The 20,673-nt window shown below is 48.3% G+C and overlaps 2 protein-coding genes across 2 annotated transcripts in view; both read left to right on the top strand.

Moving 5' to 3' along the window:
- LOC129698446 (FH2 domain-containing protein 1-like) overlaps nucleotides 1–5,693 on the top strand; it is a 31,285-nt gene extending 25,592 nt beyond the window's left edge. The window contains exon 13 of the mRNA XM_055637592.1: nucleotides 5,377–5,693. Coding sequence (XP_055493567.1) covers nucleotides 5,377–5,693 — 317 coding nt within the window. The remainder of the gene's footprint in view (nucleotides 1–5,376) is intronic.
- LOC129698352 (tripartite motif-containing protein 3-like) overlaps nucleotides 5,336–20,673 on the top strand; it is a 43,427-nt gene continuing 28,089 nt past the window's right edge. Inside the window, 2 exon segments of the mRNA XM_055637448.1 lie at nucleotides 5,336–5,615; nucleotides 17,574–17,737. Of these exon segments, the coding sequence (XP_055493423.1) occupies nucleotides 17,607–17,737 (131 nt within the window). The 5' untranslated portion in view covers nucleotides 5,336–5,615; nucleotides 17,574–17,606.

The raw sequence follows: 20,673 nt of genomic DNA on the forward strand, positions 1-20,673 counted from the left end.
CTCTCCCTCCTAACCCCATTCTCCTGCCTTCTCCCCATAACCCCTGACACCCGTACTGATCAAGAATCTATCTATCTCTGCCTTAAAAATATCCACCGACTTGTGGCCTCCACAGCCGTCTGTGGCAAAGAATTCCACAGATTCACCACCCTCTGACTGAAGAAATGCCTCCTCTGAATGTCCTTTAATTCTCATTCTGTGACCTCTAGTCCTAGACTCTCCCACTAGTGGAAACATCCTCTCCACATCCACTCTATCCAGGCCCTTCACTATTCTGTAACTTTCAATGAGGTTCCCCCTCATCCTTCTAAACTCCAGCCAGTGCCGACAAACACTCATCATCTATTAACCCACTCATTCCTGGGATCATTCTTGTAAACCTCCTCTGGACCCTCTCCAGAGCCAATTTCTTGGACTGGAGACCAGTGGATACTACAAAACAAAAAGTGGTGGAGGAACTCCGTAAGTCAGGCAGCATCTGTGGAGGGAATGGGAAGTTTATCCACCTTATCTGTCAGTCCTCTGGCATTGAAATAAATGTAATTTAATCCAATAGTCTTGCTCTTGTTAGGGAAATCAAAGGGATTAAAGTCAGCAAGTCTGATTACAGCTGTTGAAAATCAGCAAGGTCACATAATCGTGGCCACCCATTGCAGGAAGGCTTTGTAGAGGGTGCAGTAGTATTTAACCAGGATGCTTGTTGGGATTAGACAATAGTCAATAGGTGCAGGAGTAGGCCATTCAGCCCTTCGTGCCAGCACCGCCATTCAATAGACAATAGACAATAGTTGCAGGAGTAGGTCATTCGGCTCTTCGAGCCAGCACCGCCATTCAATGTGATCATGGCTGATCATCCACAATCAGTACCCGTTCCTGCCTTCTCCCCATATCCCCTGACTCCTCCATCTTTAAGAGCCTTATCTAACTCTCTCTTGAAAGTATCCAGAGAACCGGCCTCCGCCGCCCTCTGAGGCAGAGAATTCCACAGATTCACAACTCTCTGGGTGAAAAAGTTTTTCCTCGTCTCAGTCCTTCTACAAACTACAAACTTACTAATCAGCCCACTTACACTTCTGTCCAAGTACTTTGGAGCATGGAAACAGGCCATCCGCCCAGCATGCCCCACCTACACTCGTCTCACTTGGCCCATATCCCTTTCAACCTGTCCTATCCATGTAACATAGAAAGTCAAGTCAAGTCAAGTTTATTTGTCACATACACATACGAGATGTGCAGTGCAATGAAAAGTGGCAATGCTCGCGGACTTTGTGCAAAAGACAAACAACCAAACTATAAACACAATCATAACACACATATTCTTTTACATAATAAATAATGGAAGGAAAAACGTTCAGTAGAGTTAGTCCCTGGTGAGATAGGCGTTTACAGTCCGAATGGCCTCTGGGAAGAAACTCCTTCTCAACCTCTCCGTTCTCACCACATGGCAACGGAGGCGTTTGCCTGACCGTAGCAGCTGGAACAGTCCGTTGCAGGGGTGGAAGGGGTCTCTCATGACATTGTTGGCTCTGGAGTTGCACCTCCTGATGTATAGTTCCTGCTGGGGGGCAAGTGAAGTTCCCATAGTGCGTTCGGCCGAACGCACTACTCTCTGCAGAGCCTTCTTGTCCTGGGCAGAGCAATTCCCCAACCAGATGGTAATGTTCCCAGACAAGATGCTTTCCACCGCCGCTGCGTAGAAGCACTGGAGGATCCTCGGAGACACTCTGAATTTCCTCAATTGCCTGAGGTGGTAAAGGCGCTGCCTTGCCTTACTCACGAGTGCTGAGGCGTGTGATGCCCATGTCATATCCTCGGAGATGTGGACTCCCAGATATTTAAAACAGCTCACCCTATCCACAGGATCCCCATTTATCCTCAATGGAGTGTACGTCCTCGGATGATGTGCCCTCCTAAAGTCCATGATCAGCTCCTTTTTGAGGCAGGTACTATCATGTTATCAATATGTTGTCAAGCTGGACTGGATCTGAGCTTTAGGGAGAGGTTGGGCAAGCTGGGACTCTATTTTTTGATGTTCAAGAGGAGGCTGTTATCCTGGCACCAGAGTGCTAGACCAGCCACCTCCTCCCGGTAGGCCTTCTCATCGTTGTCTGAGATCAGGCCCACCACCACAGTGTCATCAGCAAACTTAATTATTGAGTTGGAGCTGAACCTAGTCACACAGTCATGTGTGTACAGTGAGTACAATGGGGGGCTGAGGACGCAACCCTGGGGCGATCCTGTGCTCAGGGTGAGGGACTTCGATGTATTCCCTCCCATCTTGACTACCTGGGGCCTGGCGGTGAGAAAGTCCAGGACCCAGGCACACAGGGAGGTGTTGAGCCCCAATTCCATTAGCTTCCCAGCCAGTCTGGTGGGGACTATCGTGTTGAAGGCTGAACTGTAGTCTATGAACAGCATCCTCACGTAGCCCCCCTTCTGGCTGTCCAGATGGGAGAGAGCGGTGTGCAAGACCTGGGAGACCTCATCGTCTGTGGATCTGTTCGGACGGTATGCGAACTGCAACGGGTCCATGTTCCGAGGGAGGAAGGCGCAGATGTGTTTCTTCACCAGCCTAGAAACATAGAAACATAGAAAATAGGTGCAGGAGGAGGCCATTCAGCCCTTCGAGCCAGCACCGCCATTCATTGTGATCATGGCTGATCGTCCCCAATCTAACCCGTGCCTGCCTACTCCCCATATCCCTTGATTCCACTAGCCCCTAGAGCTCTATCTAACCCTCTCTTAAATCCATCTAGTGATTTGGCCTTCCGTCTGTGGCAGGGAATTCCACAAATTCAAAACTCTCTCGGTGAAAACGTTTTTTCTCACCTCAGTCTTAATGGCCTCCCCTTTATTCTAAGACTGTGGACCCTGGTTCTGGACTCGCCCAACATTGGGAAAATGTTTCCTGCATCTAGCTTGTCCAGTCCTTTTATAATTTTATATGTTTCTATAAGGTATCCCCTCATCCTTCTAAACTCCAGTGAATACAAGCCTAGTCTTTTCAATCTTTCCTCATATGACAGTCCCGCCATACCAGGGATCAATCTCGTGAACCTACGCTGCACTGCCACAATCACAAGGTTGTCATTCCTCAAATTAGGAGACCAAAACTGTACACAATACTCCAGATGTGGTCTCACCAGAGCCCTATAGAACTGCAGAAGAACCTCTTTACTCCTATACTGAAATCCTCTTGTTATGAAGGCCAACATTCCATTAGCTGCTACAGATGCACAGTAGAGAGCATGCTGACCGGTTGCATCGTGGCTTGGTTCGGCAACTTGAGCGCCCTGGAGAAGAAGAGACTACAAAAAGTAATAAACACTGCCCAGTCCATCATCGGCTCTGCCCTTCCTTCCATCGAGGGGATTTATCGCAGTCACTGCCTCAAAAAGGCTGGCAGTATCATCAAAGACCCACACCATACTGGCCACACACTCATCTCCCTGCTACCTTCAGGTGGAAGGTACAAGAGCTTGAAGACCGCAACGACCAGTTTCAGGAATAGCTACTTCCCCACAGCCATCAGGCTATTAAACCAGGCTTGGACAAAACACTGAACATTAATAACCCATTATCTGTTATTTGCACTTTATTAGTTTATTTATTCATGTGTTGTAGTCAATGCCTACTATGTTCTGTTGTGCTGAAGCAAAGCAAGAATTTCATTGTCCTATCAGAAACACATGATAATAAACTCACTTGAACTTGAAAGCTTTCTTCACTGCCTGCTGTACCTGCACTTCAACTTTCAGTGACTTGTGTACAAGGACACTCAGGTCTCTCTGCATCTCCCCCTTACCGAACCTAACCTAATTGAAATAATAATCTGCCCTCTTGTTTTTGCCGCCAAAGTGGATAACCTCACATTTATCTATATTATACTGCATCTGCCACGCATTTGCCCACTCACTCAACCTGTCCAGGTCACCCTGCAACCTCCTAACATCCTCTTCAGAAAAATGTTTTTTAAATGTTTTCACTGAGTCATAGAGTGATACAGTGTGGAAACTGGCCCTTCGGCCCATCTTGCCCACACCAGCCAACATGTTCCAGCTACACTAGTTTGGTCCATATCCCTCCAAACCTGTCCTATCCATGTACCTCTCTAACTGTTTCTTAAACATTGAGATAGTCCCAGACTCAACTACCTCCTCTGGCAGATCGTTCCATACACCCACCACCTTTTGTGTGAAAAAGTTACCCCTCAGATTCCTATTGAATCTTTTCCCCTTCACCTTGAACCTATGGCCTCTGGTCCTCGATTCCCCTACTCTGGGCAAGAGACTCTGTGCATCTACCCGATCTATTCCTCTCATGATTTTGTGCACCTCCATAAGATCAGCCCCCATCCTCCTGAGCTCCAGGGAATAGAGTCCCAGCTTGCCCAACCTCTCCCTAAAGCTCAGATCCAGTCCAGCTTGACAACATATTGATAACATGATAGTACCTGCCTCAAATACCTCGTCCGGCAGCTGGTTCAGCTCAAGTGTGAAACATTTGACTCAGCTTCCCGTCATCTTTCTCCCCTCACCTTCAAGCTGTGTCCTCTGATTCTTGCTTCCCCTCCTCTGGGTACCAGACACCACGCACGTACCCGATGTAAAGATCTTGTACACCTCTACAAGATCACCCCTCATCCTCCTGCACTCCATCTACAGACACACACATACATGCAGCCATGGTCCCTGGAAACACCATAGCAGAGTGTACGGTGAAGGGGGAAAGATTCAATCGGAATCTGAGGGGTAACTTTAACTTGGTGGGTTTATGGAACGAGCTACCAGAGGAGGGCTGTGTCGGAAGGAACTGCAGATGCTGGAGATAGACACAAAATGCTGGAGTATCTCAGCGGCCCAGGCGGCATCTCTGGAGAGAAGGAATGGGTGACGTTTTGGGTCGAGACCCTTAATGCCAGAGAAGGGTGTTAAGGCAGGTACCAGATGGGGAGGGAGAGAGATGTGGGGAAAGAGGGAGAGATAGGGGGGTGGGGAGAGGGAGAGGGAGAGAGGGGGGGGGGAGTGAGAGTGAGAGGGGTGGGGAGAGAGGGAGAGTGAGGGGTGGGGAGGGAGAGGGATGGGAAGGGAGAGGGGTGGGGAGAGGGGAGGGGAGGGAGAGGGGGTTGGGAGAGAGGGAGGGAGGGAGGGAGGGGGGTGGGGAGAGGGAGGGAGGGGGGGGGGGGGCGGGAGGGTGGGGAAGAGGGGAGGGGGAGGGAGAGAGGGGGTGAGAGAGGGGAGGGAGGGAGAGGGAGGACGGGGGGAAGGATGGGGAGAGAGTGAGGGGAGGGGGAGAGGGGGAGGGGAGGAGAGGGGGGTGGGGAGACGGATTTCTCCACCCTTTGCTCCTCCTCTCGGAGCCGGCGCTTTGCTGCAGCCCCTGACGTCAGCTGCCCGCAGTCAGCGGCGGCTCCGCCCGACCCCGTCCCCAGTCCCCCCGCCCCGCACCCCGCCGGCCCAGCCCCGGACCCGCACCCGACCCCCGGCACCGACCCAGCCCCGGACCCGCACCCGCACCCTCCCTCCACCCGCGGCTCGGTCCCGCAGCAGCGCCGGAGTCCGGGGCCGACCCATCCAGGCCACCGCCCCGCTGCCCGGCCCGGGAGCGCCCGCACCGTGAGTCTGAGTCTGAGTCTGAGTCCGCCGGGCCGGGGAGTGTGGCCGCGATCCGCAGCCGGGGACGGGGGCGAGTAGTACCGGGGGGGTGCGGTGCGGGGCGGGGGGTGTTGTTGGGGGGGTCAGGGTCGGGGGGGGGGGGGGGGTCTCTCAGTGGCTTCATTCATCAGCACAGAATGTGTGGAGATCCCTGATTGACTGAATGTGTCCTCCCCTCATCTTCCACCCTCCATGTATTGTCCCCTCGTCCCCCTCCATCCTTTTCTCATCAAACCCCCTCCCCTTCTCCCCCCACAATCCCCTCCCCAGACCCCCAACCCCCTCCCCTTCTCCCCCACAATCACCTCCCCCAGACCCCCAACCCCCCCTTCTCCCAGACCCCCCCAACCCCTCCCCTTCTCCACCCCCCTCCCCTCCATCCTCTGCTCCCTCTCCAACTGACAACGTTGGGGGCAGAGCTGTCGGTCCCACAACCTGACCCTAACGACCCCCTTCCCATCCACTGGTACCTCCCTAAGCCCACCCACCCGTCCCTGCTGGACAGACCCCCGGATCGCCGGCTGTGGTTTCCCTGGAGCTGCCCGGCACTATCAGGCCCAACACTTCCCCGCCGCCCCGTCACACACTCCCCGTGCAGAGAGAGGGAGAGGGACCACAACCCGGGACCACAACCCAGGCCCACAATCCCATCCCTCTCTCCGCAGAGCGGCCTCTATCTCTGGCTCCTCTTCCAGCATCTCCATCATCAGCCCGCAGTTTGATGCAGCCAGGGACTGCTGTGTGTAGTTGGGGTTGTGGACAAGGCCAGTATGTCTTGACCCTGAGGTGTACCTACTGCTGCTGAGAAGTCCTCAACTATCTACCTCATTGGTGACCCTCAGACTATCCTTGATCCGTCTTTGCTGGCTTTACCTTCCACTAAACGTTATTCCCTTATCATGGATCTATACACTGTGAATGGGTCGATTGTAATCATGTGTTGTCTTTCCATTAACTGGTTAGCACACATCAAAAGCTTTTCACTGTACCTAGGTACACGTGACAATAAACTAAACTGTACTGACTGAAGCATCAGCCACGATCTTGTTGATTGGTGGAATGGGCTTGATGGGCCGAATGGTCTGCTTCTGTGCTGTTGGGACGGGGAGTTCCAGGGTTTGGTTTCATTGACAATGAGGGGTATAGATCGGGTAGAGTATCTTGCCCAGAGTAGGGTAATAGAGGACCAGAGGACACAGGTTCAAGGTGAAGGGGAAAAGATTTAATAGGAATCTGAGGGGTAACCTTTTCACACAAAGGATGGTGGGTGGCGGTAGTTAACGTTGGGTCTATCCCAACGTTTTAAGAACATGTGGACAGGTACATGGATAGGACAGGTTTAGAGGGATATGGACCAAGCGCGGGCAGGTGCGACTAGTGTAGCTGGGACATTGTTGGCGGGTGTGGGCAAGTTGGGCCGAAGGGCCTGTTTCCACACTATCACTCTATGAGAGAGCCTGTGTGTGGTGGTGTTCCCTGTACCTGCACCTGGGCAGTAGAGGTGACAGGAGCAAACACACCTGGAGCAAGAGTCACACAACACGGAAACAGGCCCTTCGACCCAAGGCCCCCAACTGACAAAGATGCCCCATCTACACTAGTCCCACCTGCCCGCGTTTGGCCCATATCTCTAATCCTTTCATATCCATACATGAATACAGTTGGACCAAGGTGTATTTTGAATGTTGTTATTGTAACAACATATTAAGTGTTAGTGAGTATTGTATTGTAAGTGTTAGTGGCGGCGCCTAATGGCAGCGGCCCAACTACAGTCGTCTGTCTTTTTTTATTTTTGTCTTGTTAAATGTATGTCTTGAGTTAGTTTTTATTTTAATTTTTTTAGCTGTGTATATGTGGGGGAGTGGTGGGGGGGCTGTGGGGGAAACCGTTTAAATCTCTTCCCTGTGTGGGGACCCGACTATTCCCTGTCGGGTCTTGGATGTAGTTGGGCCTAACATCGTGGAGCCGGCGGCGACCTCCGGCCGGGACTAACCTGAGGGCTCCAGTTGCAGAGCCTGCGGAACTGACATCGCGGAGCTGGCCGACTTCGGAGCGGGAAGAGCTGTGGTGGCGTGCGGCTGCGACCCGACTTTTGGAGTTCGGAGGCACCGACCGCAGACCCGGTGGACGGGAGCATCGGGAGCTCCAAGTCCCTGGTGGGAGACCGCTTTTCCGAGCTCCGCAACGGCGACTTCTCCCGCTGGAATCGCGGGTTTAAGGATATGGAGCCGGGACCTAACATCGCCCGGCGTGGCTTAAATGGCCTCAGGATTTACCATCGCCCGCCGGGGGCTTTAACATCGGAGCCCCAGTCTGCCTCGACACTGCAGTTGGACTGCTGGACCACGGGAGAAGGAACAAAGGGAAGAGATAAAGACTTTGCCTTCCATCACAGTGAGGAGATGTTGGAGACTCACTGTGATGGATGTTTATGTAAACTGTGTCAAGTGTGGATCTTGGATTGTTTTGTAATGTAAAAAACTGTAGAAATGATATTTCGTTCAAACCTAGGTTTGAATGACAATAAATTGCATTCTATTCTACAAGTGATAAGGAGTAGAATTAGGCCATTCGGCCCATCGAGCCCACTCCGCCATTCAATCATGGCTGATCTCTGCCTCCTAATCCCATTTTCCTGCCTTCTCCCCATAACCCTTGACACCCGTTCTAATCAAGAATTTGTCCATCTCTGCCTTAAAAATATCCACTGACTTGGCCTCCACAGCCCTCCGTAGCAATGAGTTCCACAGATTAACTACCCTCAGACTAAAAAAGCTCCTCCTCACCTTTCTAAATGAGCACCCTTTAATTCTGAGGCTGAGACTCTCCCACTAGTGGAAACATCCTCTCCACATCCGCTCTATCGAAGCCTTTCACTATTCTGTACGTTTCAATGAGGTCCCCCCCTCATTCTTCTAAACTCCAGCGAGTACAGGCCCAGTGCCGACAAACGCTCATCATGGGTTAACCCACTCATTCCTGGTATCATTCTCATAAACCTGGACGTCCGGATCGCATTCATCACAGATCCAGGAAATGTTCCACCTTCCCTTAACAGCGGCATGGCTGATCACATTGTCCCACCTCCTTCCATCTGCCACCCTCCCCCCCCCCCCCCCACACACCATCTGTAGTCTCTTGGAACTGCTATGCATCTTAGTCACAACTCCACCGACACCCAGCTAGTGTCACCGAGCGACAGCACGTCTGAGCCGTCATCCGGAGCAGGCGTGGAGATTGTCACGCCTATGTCATGCCTATATCATGCCTATATCACGCCTGATCCTGGATGTGTAGATTGCCCCAGCCCCCCCATAGTAGATTGCCACTAAACTAGTTCACGGGGTGATACCTCGCTGGTCAGCATGGACTCGGAGAGCTGAAGGGCCTGTTTCCGCTCTGTATCTCTAAACTAACCTTTGAGGAAGCTGCCTGTTCAGTGTCCAGCGATGGCGGTCTGAGTTTGACCTTCAACACTGTCCAGTGTTGCTGCTTTGTCTGTGCAACTGATGCGCTACAATGCTGAGAACTATATTCTGCAGTCTGTATCTTCCCCTTTGCTCTACCTATTGTACTTGAGTTTGAACTGATTGAGTTCACGAGTAGCACAGAAAAAGGCCCTTCGACCCAACCAATCTATGCTGACCAAGGTGTCTGCCTGCGCTGGTCCCACCTGCCTGCATTTTGCTTTTATCCTTCTAAACCTTTCTCATCCATGAGGCTGTCCAAGTGTTTATTAAACTTTGTGATATTTTCTACCTCTACCGCGTCCTCTAGCAGCTTGTTCCATAAATCCACCACCCTCTGTGTGAACCACCTGCCCCTCAAATCCCCTTTACATTTTCCCCTCCCACCTTCAAGCTGTGACCTTGTTTTAGACCCAGGATCAACACTGACTATTCACATCCCGTACAATTGTGTAAACGTGTCTCAAGGGCAGCAGGAAATTCAGCCCCACTCTCTGCACTTATCCCTGTAATTCAAGCCCTGCATGCGGGCACCACAGTGGTGCAGCGGGCAGTGCTGCTGCCTCCCAGCGCCAGAGATACAGGCTCCATCCTGACTACAGGTGCTGCCTGTATGGAGTTTCTCTTGATCGTGTGGGTTTTCTCCAGGTGCTCCAGTTTCCTCCAACACTCCAAAGACGTGTGGGTTTGTAGGTGAATTGGCTTCTGTAAATTGTCCCTAATAGAAACATAGACAATAGGTGTAGGAGTAGGTCATTCGGCCCTTTGAGCCAGCACCGCCATTCAATATGATCATGGCTGATCATCCACAATCAGTACCCCCGTTCCTGTTTCTTCCCCATATCCATTGATTCCATTAGCCCTAAGAGCTAAATCTAACTCTCTCTTGAATACATCCAGTGAATTGGCCTCCACTGCCTTCTGTTGCAGAGAATTCCACAGATCCACAACTCTTTGGGTGAAAAGATTTTTACGAATCTCAGTCCAAAATGTCCAACCCCTTATTCTTAAACTGTGACCCCTGGTTCTGGACTCCCCCAACATCGGGAACATTTTTCCTGCATCTAGCCTGTCCAATCCCTTAAGAATTTTACATGTTTCTATAAGATTCCCTCTCATCCTTCTGTTGCAGTTAACATATTTTAACAATTGACTCAAGTATCTTCCCCACTGTCGATGTAAGGCTGACTGGTCTATAATTCTCAATTTTCTCTCTCCTTCCTTTCTTAAAAAGTGGGAAATGCTGGGGACTATAGGCCGGTGAGCTTAACATCTGTAGTTGGTAAGTTACTGGAGAGTATTCTGAGGGATAGGACATACAGGCATTTGGATGGGCAAGGGCTGATTAGGGACAGTCAGCATGGTTTTGTATGTGGGAGGTCGTGTCTCATAAATCTGATTGATTTTTTTGAAAACGTGACCAAAAAGGTCGATGTGGGCAGAGCTGTAGATGTTGTATACATGAAGTTTAGTAAGGCGTTCGACAAGGTGCCGCATGGTGGGCTGCTCTGGAAGGTTAGATCGCGTGGGATCCAAGGAGAGATAGCTGGATAGATAGAAAATTGACTCCACGGAAGGAAGCGGAGGGTGATGGTGGAAGGTTGCTTCTCAGACTGGAGGCCTGTGACTAGTGGTGTGCCTCAGGGTTCGGTGCTGGGTCCGTTACTGTTTGTCATCTACACCGATGATTTGGATGAGAACATACAGAGCAAGATTAGCAAGTTTGCTGATGATACAAAAGTGAGTGGTTTTGCAGATAGTGAAGATGGTTGTGAACGATTGCAGCGGGATCTGGATCGATTGGCCAGGTGGGCAGAGGATTAGTTGATGGATTTTTGTTTTGTGAACAGCTTCGATTTTAACATTTTCCAAACAGAACATTAAATTAAAAAGAGAAGAAGGAGAAGAGAGAGAGAAAAGAAAGAAAGAAGAAAAAAAGAAGAAAAGAGAGGAGATATGTCCGTCGCCCCACCCATGCGCCCACTCACCCAGCCCTACGATCAGTTTCCAATTTGTGTTCAACCATTGTGTTGCTCAAGAAATTCAATAAAAGGAGATCATAGATTCAAGACAAACCTAATTCTCTCTAGATGTAGTGTATCCGTCATTTCTGTAATCCACATCTTCACTGGAGGGACTGCAGTCTTTTTTACAGAATTTAAGCTTCATTGAAAGACCGTTAGATTGCTACATGCCTCTGATATTACCAGTGTTATTAATTTTGGGTCTGGCTCTAATGGGATTTTCAGTGTTTTGGAGGTGACACCGAAAACTTCCGTCCAAAAACTTTCTATTTTTGTACACGGTACAAAACTGTGGTTTCTTGAGACTGAGATTTATCGCAAAGAGGTGAAACACTGGGGAAAACCTTGCTCAGTTTGGTTTTTGAGTTGTATAGCCTGTGCAGCACTTTGAACTGTATCAGGCAGTGCCTGGCATTTAAGGAGCAATAATGAATGTATTGTAAGCTTTTGTCCCATATATTGTTGGAGATTTGTTGACCTGCCTCATCCTCCCATGCACGCCTATAAACCTCAGATGATGGGGTGTTGATGATTTGAAGGACATTGTAAATGTAGGATATCAACTTTTCTGTATCTGCATGTCTATTCAAACACTCATCGGGTGTGTCTGGACTTGGAGAGGAGTAATCTTGCCTCTATGTTCTCACATAGTCCCTAACCTGGAGGTGTCTGAAACAATTATTAGTGTTCAGATCGTATTTCTCCCGCAAGTCTTGGAAGGATGAAAGAGTCCCCTTCTGATAAAGGTCTCCCACGGTATTAATTCCCTTATTCTTCCATTGAATGAAAACACCATCTCGAGTAGAGGGTTTAAAAGAGGGATGGTTTACAATAGGAAGAAGGAGAGACATGTCTCTCAATTTGAGACTAAGCTTCAACTGTTTTCAGATACGAATAATATTATCGGGTTATGCTCATACGTTGACTTATTCAGGGGTATTGGAGACAGGACAATCGAGCCTATGCAGAAAGGCAAGCAATCTTCTCTTTCCATTTTTAGCCGGTTTGCCTGTTGGTGCGAATCATCCAGCCAGAAAATTGCAGTTTTAATATTGGTTGCCCAATAGTAAAAGAGGAAATTGGGTCAGGCTAGTCCTCCATTCTCTTTGGATTTGCACAGGCGTCGTTTATGTATTCGGAGGCTTTTATAGTCCCAAAGGAAATTAGTGACAATGGAATCAATTTTTTTCAAGAAAGATTTGGGAAGATATATCGGTATTGTCTGGAATAGATATAAAAGCTGCGGGAGAAAGATCATCTTTACGGCATTTAGTCTGCCGAGGAGGGAAATAGGCAATGTTTTCCAAAATTGAATATATGTATGAAGTTTTGTGATTAATGGAGGGAAATTTGTTTTAAACAGAAGGGAATATTTCGTGGTAACGTAAACTCCGAGATATCTGAATTTGTCAGTAACAATTCTGAAGGGGAACTGTTGGAGCCGGGTGACGTCTTGTTCGTTTATTGACATAATTTTGCTTTTATTCCAATTAATTCTGTAGTCAGAGAAGCAGCCAAATTGATCTATAGTGGATAGTAGATTTGGGATACTGGTTCGGGGTTTAGTAATGTACAAAAGTACATCGTCTGCATACAGGGAATTTTGTTCATAGTGTTTTTGGTATTGTATCCATATATGCCTGGGTGGGAGCAGATACTCTCAGCAAGTGGTTCTATGGCTAATGCAAACAGCATCAGGGAGAGAGCACATCCTTGTCTATTGCCCATGAATAGGTCAAATTTAGATGAAAGTATTTGATTGGTTAGTATTCTGGCAGTCGGATTAATATATAGAAGCTTCACCCATGAGATGAAGTTTTCGCCTAATTGGAATTTTTCCAATGCTGTGAAAAGATAAGACCATTCAACTTGGTCGAAAGCTTTTTCCGCGTCCAATGAGATGATTGTGAGGTCTTCATTCGGTATTCTATGTGAATAAATTATATTAAACAGGCATCTTAGATTAAAGAATGAGTCATTTAGGTATGAACCCAGTTTGATCTGAGTGTACACATTTGTCAATGATTAGGCTGAGTCTACGAGCCAGAGTCTTTGCTAGAATCTTCTGGTCAGTATTTAAAAGGGCAATTGCTGTATAAGATCCCGGCTCTTCAAGGTTCTTATCTTTTTTAGGAATTAATGTGATAATTGATTCCGCTAGAGTAGTAAGGTCTGCTCCAGGAACACTTGGGTATAGAGGCTTTGTAGACGTGGGGAAGTTATGTTGTTACATTTTTTGTAAAATTCATTATTGAGTTCGTCTGGGCCAGGAGTTTTTCCATTTTTCAGTGATTTAATGGTCTCTGAAATGTCCTTTATTGTTATCTCTGCACCTAACTCCTCACGTTCAGGCTCACTGAGAGATGGAGGATTGCACTTATCCAGAAAGCCCTTTGTCGTCACTGAATCGGCTGATGTTTGAGACGGGTAGAGGGTTTGATAAAAATTGTTGAAATCTTTTGTTGATATCTTTGGGCAGTGAGAGCAGTCCACCTTTTTCTGATGTGATTTTATGCATGGTACGGTCATTCTCTAATTTACAAAGTTGTCTTGCTAAAGGTTTATGAGGTTTATCGCCAAATTCAAAGTGTTTTTGTTTGGTGTGTTGAAATGCCCTACTGATTCTTGCCGAGAGTATCTGGTTCAGTTTGAATTTGAGTGCAGCTATCTTGCTGTGTTTTCTTGTGGATGGGTCAGCTGCATTTTCTAAGTCTAATTGTTTCATTTGTTTTAATTGTTCTGCCCTATATCTCTTATTCTGCGATGCTTGGTATGAAATGATGCCGCCTCCAAGGTAGGTTTCAAAGGCTTCCCAAAGCAAAAATGGAGAGATGCCAGCAGTGTCCTTTGTCTCGAAGTAGATTTCCATCTGTACCTTCAGTTAGCCACAAAACCCAGCCTCTGCGAGTATTTGTGGGTAAAATCTCCAGCCCGGCTGTCTATTTGCCAACTCTTCCAGTTTCACAGAAAATGTCAAAGGGCGATGATCTGAAATAATGATATTGTGATATTTTGGGTTGTAGGTGTATGGAAGAAGTTTGGGGTCAAGCAGGAAATAAGCTATTCTTGTGTACACTTTATGGACACCTGAGTAGAAAGAATATTCTCTTCCTGAAGGATTGGCAATCCTCCATACGTCCTTTATATTTGTGTTGTTTATATAAATATGTAGAAGTTCACTGGACTTGGATGTAATTATTCTTTGAAATGAAGATCTATCTAGGTATTGGTCTAATACACAGTTTAGATCCCCCCCGATTATCAAATTGGACTGGGACATATCTGGGATTAAATTAAATAATTGGGGGGTTATCAAAATTTGGAGCGTATATGTTCACCGACGTCAATGAGTTTAGTATATTTCTCCAGACACTATAATGTACCTACCCTCCTTATCAGCTATTGTGGACGTGTTTGAAAGGGATAACTTTACGTATTGGAATTGCAGTTCCCCTGGCTTTAGAGGGAAAGGTGGAGTGATACAACTGTCCAATCCACCTACCCCTCGGCCTGTTGTGTGATTCGTTCTTGAGGTGAGTCTCCTGAAGGAATATTATGTCAGTGTTAAGGGATTTTAAGTGAGCTAGTATTTTACCCCTTGACATTCCAACTACAGAACGCTATTCCTTTCCCCGCAGTTTTGCTTGCTACATCATCTTGCATAGCTAATATTATGCGTTCTCTGCTGAATGAACTGGTCCGACATGGTCATTAGAGTACTTCTTCCAAATGTAGGCTGATTGAGAAATCCCTCACCCCTTTCCTCTGCCCCCCAGAGATATCTTCAAGAAAAGTGCACCTTAGTGAGAGCAAGATACTAAGATATTATTACAAAGATAAGAAAAGAAAAGAGAAAAGAGAAGAAGAAAAAGGAACAAAATCTAAAAATGTCGCTAACAAACACCACACAACGGTGGTTGAATTTAAGTAACTTTCCTTACAATAAACTTTGACTACTAGAATTATTATTGGGTAGTCCCGTACCTTTAACACGTTAAGGAACTAAACAGAACAGAACGTGAAGTTCTTTTAAAGGCTCAACACTCCACTCTAATTAAAGTTCTATAGGAAGACATGAGTTAAGTAACTGAATGCATATTTAACAGACGTGTCTCGTAATAGTCATCTTTCGGTCTATAATGTTTCTACCATATTACAAAGTCGGTTGATGGAATTTAATACAGAGAACTGTGAGGTGCTGCATTTTGGGACATCGAACAAGGGCAGGACCTACACAGTGAATGGTAGGCCTCTGGGTAGTGTTGTAGAGCAGAAGGATCTAGTACAGGTGCATGGTTCCTTGAAGGTAGAGTCGCAGGTAGATAAGGTTGTCAAAAAGGCATTTATCAGTCAGAGTATTGAGTAGAGAGGTTGGGAGGTCATGTTGCAGTTGTATAAGACGTTCGTGAGACCGCATTTAGAATATTGTGTTTAGTTCTGGGCACCGTGTTATAGGAACGATATTGTCAAGCTTGAAAGGATTCAGAAGGTTCAGAAGTCTGGAAAAGGTACAGAGAAGATTTACGAGGATGTTGCCAGGACTAGAGGGTGTGAGTTAATGGGAGAGGTTGAGTAGGCTGGGTCTCTGAGTCTCTCTCTATTCCATGGAGCGTAGGAGGATGAGGGGGGATCTTATAGAGGTGTATAAAATCATGAGAGGAATAGATCGGGTAGATGCACAGGGTCTCTTGCCCAGAGTAGGTGAATCGAGGACATAGGTTCAAGGTGAAGGGGAAAAGATTTAATAGGAACCTGAGGGGTAACTTTTGTGTATGGAACAAGATGCCAGAGGAGGTAGTAGAGGCTGGGACTATCCCAACATTTAAGAAACAATTAGACAGGTACATGGATAGGACAGGTTTGGAGGGATATGGGCCAAACGTGGGCAGGTGGGACTAGTGTAGCTGGGACATGTTGGCCGGTGTGGACAAGTGGGGTCAAAGGGCCTGTTTCCATACTCTATGACTATGGAGTTACATTAGCTACCCTCCAGTCCACAGGAACTGATCCAGAGTTGAGAGAAAATGATCACCAATGCGTTCATGATTTTTAGGGCCACCTCCTTGAGTACTCTGGGATACAGACCATCAGGCCCTGGGGATTTATCTGCCTTCAATCCCAACAGTTTACCCAACACCATTTCCTGACTGATGTGGATTCCCATCAGTTCCTCCCTCCCACTAGATCCTCGCTCCCCTAGTATTTCATGGGAGATTGTTTGTGTCTTCCTTAGTGAAGACAGAACCAAAGTACTTGTTCTGCCATTTCTTTGTTTCCCATTATAAATTCACCTGTTTCTGACTGTAAGGGACCTACATATGTCTTCATTAATCTTTTCTTTTTTACATACCTACAGAAGCTTTTACCATCAGTTTTTAGATTCCCCGCAAGCTTTCTTTCATGCTCTATTTCCCCCCTCTTAATTAACCCCTTTGTTGAGTTCTAAATTTCTCCCAGTCCTCTGGTTTGCTGCTTCCTCTGGCCAATTTATACGCCTCTTCCTTGGATTTGACAATATCCTTGATTTCCCTCGTTAGCTACGGTTGAGCCGGCTTCTCTTATAATTGTATAATGTGTATGATGGTACTAGTGTACGGGGTGATCACTGGTCTGGTTGGGCCGAAGGGCCTGTTTCCGCAGTGGATCTCTGAACTCAAGTGAAGGTGTGGCCTCACCAACGATGTGTGCAGGTGTAACGTCACAGTCCAGTCAAACCACTCTGTACCTGGACATCTCTGGTTCCAACACTGCACTGACCCTCACACCTGTACACCATAAAAACTGTCCCCTCGAGTCACAGAGACACCCAGCACAGAAACAGGCCCTTCGGCCCATGCTGACCCAGATGCCCCCCATCAACACTCGTCCGACCTGCCTAAACCTGTCCTATCCATATACCGGTCTATATGTCTTTTAAATGATGAAGGTAGACAAAATGCTGGAGTAACTCAGCTAGTCAGGCAACATCTGTGGAGAGAAGGAATGGGTGACGTTTCAGGTCGTGACCCTTGTTACAGAACCTGCCTCAACTACAACCTCGGGGCAGCTCGTTCCATGACCCTCGACCCCGTGCTGGTGGGATTGTGTGGGATGGGACGGGCATGGTGCTGGTGAAGGGCGGCACGATCAGTCCACGGGAATGTCCTTGCTGTTGTTTGCTGCTCATTGTCTCAGATTATTTCTAATAAATCTCTCTTCCTCCGTTCCCCAAACCGCACCTTTCTCTTTCCTGCCCCCTCCCTTCTACAAATAACAACGCCCCCTCCCTTCTACAAATAACACGCCCTCTCTCCTGTCCCCCGCCTGTCTTCCCCACCCCGCCTGTCTCCCCCCCGCCTGTCTCCCCCCCCCACCTGTCTCCCCCCCGCCTGTCTCCCCCCCGCCCCGCCCCCCCCGCCTGTCTCCCCCCCGCCTGTCTCCCCCTGCAGGTTCCCCGCGGTGCCCCCTCCCCGGCCGTTGCCATGGCGAGCTTTGACTCTCTGTCCAGCCCGTTGATGCGACAGATCGACAAGCAGTTCCTGGTCTGCAGCATCTGTCTGGATCGATACAACACTCCGAAGGTTCTGCCATGTCTGCACACCTTCTGTGAGAGGTGGGTGGCAGCGACAGTCACCGCGCCTGTGTGTGTGTGTGTGTGTGTGTGTGTGTGTGTGTGTGTGTCTGTGTTTGTGTGTGTGTGTGTGTGTGTGTGTGTGTGTGTGTGTGTGTGTGTGTGTGTGTGTGTGTGTGTGTCTGTGTGTGTGTGTGTGTGTGTGTGTGTGTGTGTGTTTGTGTCTGTGTGTGTGTGTGTGTGTGTGTGTGTGTGTGTGTGTGTGTGTGTGTGTGTGTGTGTGTGTGTGTGTGTGTGTGTGTGTGTGTGTGTGTGTGTGTGTGTGTCTGTCTGTGTGTGTGTGTGTGTGTGTATGTGTGTGTGTGTGTGTGTCTCTGTGTGTGTGTGTGTGTGTGTGTGTGTGTGTGTGTGTGTGTGTGTGTGTGTGTGTGTGTGTGTGTGTGTGCGGGTGTGTGTGTGTGTGTGTGTGCGTGTGTGTCCGTGTGTGTGTGCATGTGTGTGTGTGTGTGTGTGTGTGCGCTCGTGTGTGTGTGTGTGTGTGTGTGTGTGTGTGTGTGTGTGTGTGTGTGTCCCTGTCTGTCTGTCCACATCTCTTCATGTTGTATATTAATGATTTGGATAAGGGGATACATACTATAATGATAGTGAAAGGCCTGGATAGTGTGCATGTGGAGAGGATGTTTCAGGATGTCACAGCCTCAGAATTAAAAGACGTTCCTTTTGGAAGGAGATGAGGAGGAATTTCTTTAGTCAGAGGGTGGTGAATCTGTGGAATTCTTTGCCACAGGCGGCTGTGGAGGCCACAAGTCAGTGGGTATTTTTTTAAGGTAGAGAGAGATAGATTCTTGATTAGTACGGGTGTCGGAGGTTATGGGGAGAAGGCAGGAGAATGGGGTTGGGAGAGATAGATCAGCCATAATTGAATGGCGGAGTAGACTATTTCTTATGACCTTCTGATTGAAGGTTTTGTGGCCGTTTGCCGGTGATGCTAAGATAGGTGGAGAGGCCGGCAGTGTCGTGGAAGCAAGGACTCTGCAGAAGGACTTGGACAGGTTGGGAGAGTGGGCAGAAAAGTGGAAAATTCATTGTAGCGAAATGCGGCGTCATGCATATTGGTAATAAGGTGTAGATTATATTTTTAAATGGGGAGAGAATCCAGAAATCGGAGGTGCAAAGGGACTTGTGAGTGCTGGTGCAGGATTCCCAAAAGGTTAATTTGCAAATCAAATCGGTTGCCAGGAAGGCAAATGCTATGCGAGTATTTATATCGAGGGCTTGCACACAAAAACAGGGATGTAATGCTGAGGCTCTATAAGGCGCTGGTCAGGCCACATTTGGAATATTGTTAGCAGTTTTGGGCCCCGTATCTGAGGAAGGATGTGCCGGCTCTGGAGAGGGTCCAGAGGAGGTTTACAAGAATGATCCCAGGAATGAGTGGGTTAACCAACGATGAGCGTTTGTCGGCGCTGGGCCTGTACTCACTGGAGTTTAGAAGATTGAGGGGGGATCTCATTGAAACTTACCGAATAGTGAAAGGCCTGGATAGAGTGGATGTGGAGAGGATGTTTCCATTAGTGGGAGAGACCCTGACTAGAGGGCACAGCCTCAGAATTAAAGGGCGTTCTTTTAGGAAGGAGATGAGGAGGAATTTCTTTAGTCAGAGGGTGGTGAATATGTGGGATTCTTTGCCACAGGCGGCTATGGAGGCCAAGGCAGTGGATATGTTTAAGGCAGAGTTAAACAAATTGTTGATTAGAACGGCTGTTAGGGGTTATGGGGAGAAGGCAGGAGAATGCGGTTAGGAGGCAGAGTTCAGCCATGATTGAATGGCGGAGTACACTCGATGGGCCGAACCCCGAATGGTCTAATTCTACTCCTATAACTTGTGAACTTGTGTACGCCTGAGTGTGTGTACATGTCTCTGTACGTGTGTACATGTGTGTCTGCCCACGTGTGTACATGTGTGTGTACATGTGTGGGTATATGTGTGCCCATGTGCCTGCCCATGTGTGTGTGTACGTGTGTCTGCCCGTGTGTGTGTACACGTGTGTGTGTGTGTGTACGTGTGTGTGTACGTGTACACGTGTGTGCGTGTACATGTGTGTGTACGTGTGTGTACACAAGTGTGTAGGTGTGTGTATGTGTGTCTGCCCATGTGTGTACATGTGTGGGTATATGTGTGCCCATGTGCCTGCCCATGTGTGTGTGTACGTGTGTCTGCCCGTGTGTGTGTACACGTGTGTGTACGTGTGTGTGTGTACGTGTACACGTGTGTGCGTGTGTGTACATGTGTGTGTACATGTGTGTACACAAGTGTGTAGGTGTGTGTAAATGTGTGTGTATGTGTGTGTGTGTACATGTGTGTACGTATGAATGTGTACATGTGTGTACGTGTGTGTGTACATGTGTAGACGTGTGTGTACGCCTGTGGGTACGCGTGTGTGTACGCGTCGGTATGTGAGTGTGTGCACGTGTGTACGAGTGTATGTGTGTGTGTATATGTGTGTGTACCTGTGTGTGCATGTGTGTGTGTACGTGTGTGTGTGTACACGTGTGTGTACATGTGTGTGTGTACGTGTGTGTATGTACACGTGTGTGTACATGTGTGTGTGTACGTGTGTATGTGTACATGTGTGTAAAAGTGTTTGCCCACGTATCTGCCTTAGTCTGTCTGTCTGTCTGTCTGTCTGTCTGTCTGTGTCTGCTTTTCCGGCCTTGCTGAAGCAGGGAGTGGGTGGGCATGGGGTGTTAGGGGCAGGGCTGGTCACGGGCGGGTGGGATCAGCGCTGGTAGAGGCATGATTGAAGGGGGGGGGTGTAGGGGAGGATTGTCCGAGGGTGGGCAGGGGAGTGGGGTCAGTGCGGTTGGGGGTGGGGTGGTTCTGGGAAGGACAGGTCTGGTACTTGGCACATGGAGCGAGGTACAGTGTGTAGTTCAGTACAAGTATCACTAAACATTAGCTCAGATACATCGTGGGG

This window comes from Leucoraja erinacea, chromosome 6 (genome assembly GCF_028641065.1).
Source record: "Leucoraja erinacea ecotype New England chromosome 6, Leri_hhj_1, whole genome shotgun sequence".
Taxonomy (NCBI): domain Eukaryota; kingdom Metazoa; phylum Chordata; class Chondrichthyes; order Rajiformes; family Rajidae; genus Leucoraja; species Leucoraja erinaceus.